Below are 10,419 nucleotides of genomic sequence, written 5' to 3' on the forward strand. Positions count from 1 at the left end.
TATCGTTTCCGTAGCAACAACATGCTCGTCTTGCTGAAATGTGCACCGCGGCTCTGTACGCCGATTTCACCACGTTAAACGTAACTAGAAACGGAAAAAACGGTGTAACGTCATTCTTGAAAGGTTCATTAAGTAAAATGAAACTTGTTGGTAATTTTACAGCAAATTCCTGCCCCGAGGACCTTACATGAACTATACAAAGTCTTTAAAATGACTGACACAAAGGTGGTTGGTTTTCCAAGCAGGTTTTATCAGTGCCCTTATAAGCCAAGTCCATGCTGGTTGTTTATTTATTTATTATTATTTATTTTAATTCTAGATCTCCTCCTGCTTAGAAATAAAAGAAAAAAAAAAAGAAATAAAAAAAATTAATTAAATATAATATAAATAAAAAAAAGAATATTGCTAATAGACAATTAATTAATTAATTAATAGAAAATGTTCAAGTTGGCAGTTGATTTAGTTTTGTGTATAACATCAGGCACCTAAGATGTTATGTCTAATTAATAACTAATAATTCCTAATTAGTGAGTTTTTGTGTATATTATTTAATTCCTGTTTCCTGTTTTCCAGTGTTATATATCAGCACCCAGAAGAGGAAGATGTAAAAGTTTTTCTGTCTGAAATATACCAGTTATTTCAGCTGTATCTTTTTTTTTTATTTTGTATTTTATTTCTAGCTCTAACAGACTTGTTTTTGTTCAACTCTGTGACTCATTGTTTTGTAAATGAAAGTTTGTATTGCTATTAAATGCACGTGATGCAATAAAATCCTAGTTTTTCCTCACTGACCCGTTTGCGTGGTGGTGTTTTTTGCTCCTGATTGCGTATTTGATGCAGCGCATCGTTGTAGCTTTAGTCCCCTCAAACCCTGAGCTGTTTATTAGCGTGAGGCTGCGCTTTTTGAAGAGTCTCGTTGCCAAATATTGCAAAATACAATCTGCTCAGTCTTAGTTTCACACTAAGTGAAGAGATGGTTCACATGTTATGATGCTTTTAATAGTCTCGTATTGTGATTAGTGACTTTATCGCTCCACTGCATGTACTTTAGGTTAAGTGTGCGTGTGTTTATATTAATGTGTGGTGTAGTAATTTCCCACAGAGGTTTGGCCATTGGACAGTCAGCATTCATTCATTGGAAAGAGTTGGTGAGCTACGTACAGTATCATACACTCATTCAAGTATCTTATCGTATCTTATCGTACTCGCCACGATTCTGTCTGACGTCTGCATGATTGAATAACTTTAGGTTGTTGATCAACTTAGTTGTCGGAAGATGAGGCTGATGGTAAAGGAGCAAAAAAAAAATCATGCTCTAACACTGAGACAAATGATTCTGTCGATCGCTAACAAGACTGAGGCGAGACATCTCACAGAGGTGGGAGCCTACGGATTTGTCGTATCGCTAATCGTCCATCGCAAGAAAGAAAGTTTGTAAGTCGAACTTTAGTAACTCAAATCTGTACGTTTCCTTACATGCTGTTTATAGCTTTCTACACTTCACTTAACCCTGAATTATCGTCATTTTAACCCACGAGGTAGAGGAAGGTTTCACACTAATAATTTAGAAGTGATTTATCACAGATTGGTTCCCTTCTGGGGGGGCACGGTGGCTTAGTGGTTAGCACGTTCGCCTCACACCTCCAGGGTTGGGGGTTCGATTCCCACCTCTGCCTTGTGTGTGTGGAGTTTGCATGTTCTCCCCGTGCCTCGGGGGTTTCCTCCGGGTACTCCGGTTTCCTCTCCCGGTCCAAAGACAGGCATGGTAGGTTGATTGGCATCTCTGGAAAATTGTCCGTAGTGTGTGACTGCGTGAGTGAATGAGAGTGTGTGCCCTGCAATGGGTTGGCACTCCGTCCAGGGTGTATCCTGCCTTGATGCCCAATGACGACTGAGATAGGCACAGGCTCCCCGTGACCCGAGGTAGTTCGGATAAGCGGTAGAAAATGAATGAATGAATGATTCCCTTCTGGTTATGAAACCCCTCGTCGTTGTGGTGCCAAACGTGAACAGTGTGAACTGCCGTGGTGTCGGAACGATGTTTACGACTAGATGTTTAGGAGCAGATGTCCAATCAGATCGTCTCAGTAGGACTGAAGAGAAGTTACAGTTCAGGAAAAACTGCATTTTAGTCAGAAATAACTTAATTAAGAATATGGATCAATCAGGGTTGAGGGATGTACAGTGTGTAAAAATCCCAGGTAAAGTATTAGCAGTGTGAAAGGTCAAACAACATTAACCCAGGATTCTTCTTTTCTATTTCTTTCCTTTCTTTTCTGTTCTGTTCCTTTGCGTTTTTCTCCTTTATCTTCAATTCATTTCAATTCTGTTCTTTTCCCTTGTTTTGCGTTTCGTTCGTTTCTGTTCCATTTCTTTCCATCCTCTCCTGTACGTTTCCTGTATGTTCCATCCATACAAGCTTTTAACATATAGAGAAAATTTTTCATGTTTCAACTGCTATTTTATGTTCACTGTGTTCTTATTGATTTTATTTTTTATTTTTTATTTTATTTTTTATTGTTGTTCACTGTAAAGCACCTTGTGCTCCTTTTGGCTGTTGTAAGGTGCTCTATAAATAAAATTTGTTTGATGATTGATCCATTTTTTAATTTACGTTCTGTTCCATTCGAATACAAGTTTAAAATTAATCTTGAACTTTTTGTACTATAATTTTTGTTTTCTGTAAAGCTGCTTTATGACAATGTCCGGTGGTTAAAAATAAAAATAAAAGTGAATTGAATTGAATTCATATTCTGTTTCTTTCCTCTGCATTAAGTTCAGTTCCTTTGCATTAGTTTTTTTCACTAACAATCCATTCTTTCTTTAACAACCGACCCCCACCCCAACACACACACACACACACACACACACACACACCTTCATATTCTGTACCTTTCCTTTACATTCTGTTCCTGTCTTTTCTGTTCCTTTCCATCCGGTCCCTTCTTCTGTTTCGAATGCTTTACCTTTCCATTCTCTTCCTTATCCATTTCATTTCCTATCACTTTCCCATTTCCCCTGTTTCCTTTTCCTTTTCCTGAAATCTGCAACCTGATTGTGATTGAAAGAGAAAAGGACATTCTATGTTTTCCTCACAGTGACCTCAGCTCTGAACGCGGAGCTTTTTAAAGGTGACCTGATTAGCTGGCGTTCCACCTGGACCTCATTAGGGAAAAGTCCAGCCGACGACCTTTCGTGTGATTGGCAAGTCACAGCGTCTGGAGTCGCGATGCACGAGCTGAATCACTGCTCACAGGGTTTAAAACTAATCAAACACTTTATGTGAAGGAGCACAACCTCTGGGTGTGGAAATGTTTTTGTTTCCTCTGTATTAATATTACCACGCGATATGATCTTGTTGCCATTTCAGACGAGGGCATGTAGGTCAGCGGGAGTTTATCAGATGACCCACATCTTTAATAGACCGGTGCATGAGGAATGTCAGAAAAACCCTGATTAATTTCTGCAGCTCATATCATATCAAAGCGCTGTCGGATTCTCCATTCTGATTGGTCAGAAGGGGTTGATACCTTTTCTGTCACAGTATCTCTGGCCGTAGTTGTACTGTAGCGGTTATACAGTAAGGGAACTCGTTTGTGTTACTATGGTAACAACATGCACAGGGACTTTTAGGGTTAAATGCTCCATGGGGAAAAAAATAATTTGGTACGGTGAGGGTCACGGGGAGCCTGTGCCTATCTCAGGCGTCATCGGGCATCAAGGCAGGATACACCCTGGACGGAGTGCCAACCCATTGCAGGGCACACACACACACTCTCATTCACTCACGCAGTCACACACTACGGACAATTTTCCAGAGATGCCAATCAACCTACCATGCATGTCTTTGGACCGGGAGAGGAAACCGGAGTACCCGGAGGAAACCCCCGAGGCACAGGGAGAACATGCAAACTCCACACACACAAGGCGGAGGCGGGAATCGAACCCCCAACCCTGGAAGTGAACGTGCTAACCATTAAGCCACCCCTGGTACGGTGAGGGATTTTGTTTATTTAATGTTTTTTTTTTTTGGAAGGATAAATAGAAGGAGAATTTTAACTAAAGAAGATAAATTAGCATAACTTCTGTAGAAAGGACATTATTTACATTGACATTATTTCCTGTCCAGTGTCACCCAAATGAGGATGAGGATCACTTCTGAGTCTGGTTCCTCTCAAGGTTTCATCCTCATATCATCTCAGAGAGTTTTTGCCTTGGATTTGATCATTAGTGATAAATGTTAGTGATAAATAGTAATTTAACTTTAAACATTAAAATATACTCTTTTTTCTCTGGTTCTGTAAAGCCGCTTTGAGACAATGTGAATTGTTAAAAGCGCTATACAAATAAATTGAACTGAATTAAATTCTATAGCACCGAAACTGCTTTGACGTCTCAGTTTTGTCCGCGGAATGTTTTGACATCTTGCGCTTGGCAATTTAGCAAACAAGCCCGAGCTCCATGTCAGTTCATTAGGCTAAGATAAGAAAACCCAATAAACATATGACTCATTAGGCTCTTAATGAGCTGTTATTTTAAACGCTTGGAGTTTTCTCAGCATGGACAGGCTTCAGCAGGACCCGTGTTTTCTTCCGTCTGCTGCATGTGCACGCTCTCTGCCCCTGAAAGGGAGACAAAAGGCTGCCAAGGTCAGGCCTGAGCGCAGGATGAAGGACGCTGTATTGATTCAGCTCTGTCTGTAACAGGAGAGAGAAAAAGAGAGGGGGAGTAAGAGAGACAGAGAGACACACAGAGAGAGAGAGAGAGAGAGAGAGAGAGAAAGAAAGAGAGAGTAGGATCATTACTGCAACTGTGGCGCAAATGTTGATCCTACTGTAATCAAAGACCTCAAGCTTCCCCTGCGACCTTCCCGCAAACAACCTCGTCGCTTTGCTTGAAGCCTAATTAGCACTATTTGCAGTAATGGCCTTACGGCTAAATGGACACTGTCTTATTAGGGCGACTCTAATGACCCTGCGGCGTCCGTCTCAGATGCAATCTGTTGTCCTGCTTCATTCGTTCTGTGCTTCTTTTTCATTTACATGCAGCATTAATTAGCCTGCATGCCTAAGGTGAACGGATAAAACACGGTCTCTCCGTGTGGCCGAGATGATTCCTTGTTTTTTTTTCCTTTTCTTTTCTTTTCTTTTCTTTTCTTTTCTTTTCTTTTCTTTTCTTTTCTTTTCAGGTGTTTGTACAGTAGAGATCTTTTGCATTAACGCAGCACACAGCAGGATTGTTGGAGATGCAGAGTGCATGGACACCTCGTGGGAAGTTTAAGGTCTGCAGCTCCACCCACAGATCAGCTCGTGGTACTGCAGGGTCTTTTGTGGCCAGAGGTCGACCTGATCTGCCCCAATGCAGCGCAATGCGGCGCAGATTGAACCTCATCTCATCGCCTGGAATCCGGAGTTATTGATCCTAACATGGATGGGTATGATTGACAGGTGAAGGTCAACATGAAGGTGTAGATGACGTGGCAAGTTTTATTTTTAATCTGTAGAGAAGGAGAAATTTTCTGCTTGAAGAAACATACTATTTACAGACACCTTCTTCTTCTTCTTCTTCTTCTTCCTCTTCTTCTTCTTCTTTTTGTAGTAGTACAAAAATCATAGTGTAAAAAATGCACTCTATTAATTAAAAGATTAAAGATAAATAAGCTGATTGTGATGAATTGTGAATGTAGATGAAACTAATAAAAATGCAGAATTACATGTAAAATTTTTCAGCTTGTCGGAAATAGAAGCATGTGGAAGGGTCAAAAGATGAGACGTTTATTAGGGGGCTGTGCTTTAGGGCTGGGTGATGAAAAATATCAATAATATCGTGATTCATTGTTTCACGATACACAATATGATATGAGATGGATCATGATTTTATACCTTTATTTTATATATATATATATACACCTTTATGTACTTACACATTTTTACACAGAATTTTACTTGCTTTCATTTATTTTTAAACACATTAAATAAAAACAGCACCAAACCAATTATTTCAATTATTTCCAGCACTACTATTTTCTTGCACATTTTAGAAAGCCTATAAATAATGATGTATATTGTTCAATTCAAGTTTATTTGTATAGCACTTTTTACAATTGACATTGTCTCAAAGCAGCTTTACAGAACATAAACATAAAACAAAAGGTTATACAAAATTCAAGATGAATATTAGATATATTTAAATGTGTTTAAGGGGTTGTTTAGTTTTTTTGTTTAGTTGTTTATACACATTTTTTCTTAAATTTTCAATTTTGTCTTGGCAAATTAATACCCACTAGCAAATTCTAGTCCCCTTCTACCCCACTTCTCAACCAGGATCTCCACATCTGTTCATACAGCCTCACTGGGCAGCCTAACACACTCAGAGCAAAGAGCTATCTGCCCTCATCCACATACCCGAGCTTACAGACATCTCTGATGTCTTGTGATATGATTTAAAAAAAAAAATGTATTTAATTATCATTTTATTTCACACCCTTAGTGTGCTCTCTCACTCACTTATTTTCTACCGCTTATCCGAACTACCTCGGGTCACGGGGAGCCTGTGCCTATCTCAGGCATCATCGGGCATCAAGGCAGGATACACCCTGGACGGAGTGCCAACCCATCGCAGGGCACACACACACTCTCATTCACTCGCACAATCACACACTACGGACAATTTTCCAGAGATGCCAATCAACCTACCATGCATGTCTTTGGACCGGGGGAGGAAACCGGAGTACCCGGAGGAAACCCCAGAGGCACGGGGAGAACATGCAAACTCCACACACACAAGGCGGAGGCGGGAATCAAACCCCCAACCCTGGAGGTGTGAGGCGAACGTGCTAACCACTAAGCCACCGTGCCTCCTTCCCTTAGTGTGCTGTTATGTCCAAATAATATTGTAACAATTCCTTTTATTCCTCTTATGCCACAACAACTTGCCAAAGATTACAATTTTTAATTTACTAAAGAATAAATCATCAAAAACTAATACTGATATTTGATGAAATAAAAACAATTCTTGATTTGTTCTAGATGCTCTATATGTAGTGTCAGAATTTAATTTATATTTCACAATTATTCCTTTATTTATATTTATATAGCAGACACTTTTAATGAGGAAATATAAGCATAGTGAAACAGCTGAAGTGGACTAGGAGCATGTTAGGGGTTAGTTAAGAGGTTGGTCTTTACCGTGACAGATTGAAAGGCCATTCTACCAATTAGGGACTGTCAGTTAGAAGGGTGCTTTTCTCTTTCTTTCCATATTATATCATTTAAATTATTTCATGTTTACATAAAACTACACATCTGGTTCCTCTCAAGGTTTCTTCCTTTACCGTCTAAGGGAGTTTTTCCTCACCGCTGCTGCCTGAGTCACCTCAGACTTGCTCACTGGGGATAAATACATACACATTGTGAACTAAATCTATCTAATATTAATCTTTATGTTATTCTTTATATTAATCTTTTGTTCTATGTTTATGTTCTGTAAAGCTGCTTTGAGACAATGTGAGTTGTAAAAAGCGCTATACAAATAAACCTGAATCGAATTGAATTGAATTGAACATCACTGGGTGGGAGGAACTACGTCATTTTTTTTACAACAGCCAATCCGAGATGTCTGTAAGCTCGGGTATGTGGATGAGGGCAGATAGCTCTTTGCTCCGAGTGTGTTAGGCTGAGCAGTGAGGTTGTATGAACAGATGTGGAGATCCTGGTTGAGAAGTGGGGTAGAATAGGACTAGAATTTGCTAATAGGTGTTAATTTGCCAAGACAAAATTAAAAATGAAAGAAAAATATTTAACGAGGTTAGAGACAAACTCTATGAACTAAACAACCTCATATGGTTCTGTTCAATCTGTTGCATATATAAAGAACTTTTAAAGAACAAATAGATTTAAATCAATCTTTCTTCCTTATTCGTGTGAAAACCGTCTTCTTCTTTGACCAGTAAAAAAAATAAAAATGCTCTTTTTGAAATTGAGCTAACGAAAGTTCCAGGCCTCGATTAAATCCTAGCTCAAAAGGAATGAAATGCTTCTCTTAGACTTCGGCTCTATTTACATAGCGAAGTCATAAAAAGGGTTGTGTGTGTGTGTGTGTGTGTGTGTGAGAGTATGTGTGTGTGTCCATACAGGGTAAAGCCTCGGATCTGCGCTCCTTCTTGTGAACTTGAACTGAGGTGACCTGGTGATGATGAATGAAAAAGATCACCTTTCCCTCGCTGACTCTTTCTCTGTACCAGGGCTGCGCCTTGGCGCTTTCGGCGCTCTTTCCCTTTCCATTAGCTGTATAAACAGATGAGGACATGGCAGTAAGTCACGTCCTGCAGTGTTGTGCTGCATTTCTCTCTGTTTTCTTCCTTCAGCTGAACGAGAAAAGCTGTGCGCTCAGACCGGAGATTGTACCACCGCTGGGCTCTTAATTTAGACCGCACTGCTGTCCCCCATGGCCTGGAATGTCCCCTCTGACCTTCCTATCTGAAAGGAGCTATTCCGGACGCAGAACGAGGAGCTTCGCATGATTTATCGGAAGTACAAATGGGCTGGCGAAACAGCTTGGCTCGAAGGAATGCCATTAGTTTTGAGGATAAAGAAGCCACAGGGGGATATTTTACCTCGATGGAAACCCTTTACCTGACTACATCAACCTCTCGTGGTGGTTGTAAATTACACCTCTTTGGTGGTGAGGGATTTATTTTAGCTTGTGGGGTTGTGTTTAGCAGAGAGATTTGTGCGTTTTGTAGAGTAATTAAATATAATCATTTATGGACAGAGTCGAGTACAAGTCCTTAAAGGGGCTTTGTTATAAAGTGTGGAAATGTTTTACTGTTGCCAGTCTTATCCGAAGCTTTGTTTACATTTAGATTGGGTTGTCTAGTTGAAGGGGCAATTAAAAAATATATATAATAACCAGAAAGGATATCTTTTCCCTCTGTTGTGAGAAATGTGCTCAAAACATTTTTTGAAATAATTGAGCTTTCTAATATAGCTTCCGGGGGCACGGTGGCTTAGTGGTTAGCACGTTCGCCTCACACCTACAGGGTTAGGGGTTCGATTCCCGCCTCCGCCTTGTGTGTGTGGAGTTTGCATGTTCTCCCCGTGCCTCGGGGGTTTCCTCCGGGTACTCCGGTTTCCTCCCCCGGTCCAAAGACATGCATGGTAGGTTGACTGGCATCTCTGGAAAATTGTCCGTAGTGTGTGATTGCGTGAGTGAATTAGTGTGTGTGTGCCCTGCGATGGGTTGGCACTCCGTCCAGGGTGTATCCTGCCTTGATGCCCGATGACACCTGAGATAGGCACAGGCTCCCCGTGACCCGAGGTAGTTCGGATAAGCAGTAGAAAATGAATGAATGAATATAGCTTCCAATTATTTTGTTGGATTGTGGCCAAATCCCGCCCCCAAGTAATCCTCTACTATCACACAACATCTGGGAGGGTTACAGCTAAAGTGCTTTCTCATCTTCTTCTTCAGGTAAAGCCAGCATAGATAGTCCATAAACTGCTGCTCTTGCTAGATCACAGCACAATTTAACAGACTCGGAGGAAAGCGCTATCTGCCCCCTTCCACACACACGATTTTACAAACTCCTTCGATTGGCTGTTGAACGATTGCTCTGTGATTGACAGCAAATAAAAAGTGACTTGGTAGCTCAGTGGTTAAGGTGTTGGTCAACTGTTTAGTAGGTTGTGAGCTTGAATCTCAGGTTTACCAATCTACCATTGCTGGTATCCTATGTAAAGCCCTTATCCCTCAATTGTTCAGTTGTATGAAATGAGATGAATGTAAGTAAGGGCGTCTGCTAAATTCCAAAAAATATAAATGTTTCATTATACGCAGCTTCAAACATGCTCATAATTGCAGTGTTGTAATGTAACGGAGTACAAATACTTCGTTACTGTACTTAAGTAGAAATGTCACGTATCTGTACTTTACTTCGCTATTTAAATTTATGTCAACTTTCACTTTTACTCCACTAGTTAAAATTTCCTAGATAAAATGTCTACTTTTACTCCGTTATATTTCCACTAAGCATCTTCGTTACTCGTTACTACAAAATAAAATCAGAAGAAATGTGTGCGACTGCCATAAGGGAGGTTTGGCGAATCACTGCTCCTAGATTGCATTACGCAGCTCCGCACGCTCTACGGAGAAGCACAGGGACGCGCAGCGTGTACGAGCAGTCAGAGCTGGAGGCGTTTATCTATAACGGCAATCGGCTGAAAGCCGCAAAGACGGCAACCAAAAGCAGTGAAATTTCACTATTCTTATTACCAGAGTTGTAGCACAAACAAAATATTAATGCAAACACTCCAGTCTTTGTCTTGTGAATATTTTTTTATTAATGACTGCATTCATTGGACACACTGTTTGTAGAGAATGCACACATACACGAACTGATCTGATTCAAGACTGTCATCA

The 10,419-nt window shown here is 40.3% G+C and overlaps 1 protein-coding gene across 1 annotated transcript in view; it reads left to right on the forward strand.

Annotated features, from left to right (window-relative positions):
- lsm6 (LSM6 homolog, U6 small nuclear RNA and mRNA degradation associated) overlaps positions 1 to 791 on the forward strand; it is a 2,641-nt gene extending 1,850 nt beyond the window's left edge. The window contains exon 4 of the mRNA XM_060871458.1: positions 574 to 791. Within this exon, the coding sequence (XP_060727441.1) occupies positions 574 to 608 (35 nt within the window). The 3' untranslated portion in view covers positions 609 to 791. The remainder of the gene's footprint in view (positions 1 to 573) is intronic.
- Positions 792 to 10,419: the final 9,628 nt, after the last annotated feature.

This window comes from Tachysurus vachellii, chromosome 6, assembly GCF_030014155.1.
Source record: "Tachysurus vachellii isolate PV-2020 chromosome 6, HZAU_Pvac_v1, whole genome shotgun sequence".
In the NCBI taxonomy this organism is placed as follows: domain Eukaryota; kingdom Metazoa; phylum Chordata; class Actinopteri; order Siluriformes; family Bagridae; genus Tachysurus; species Tachysurus vachellii.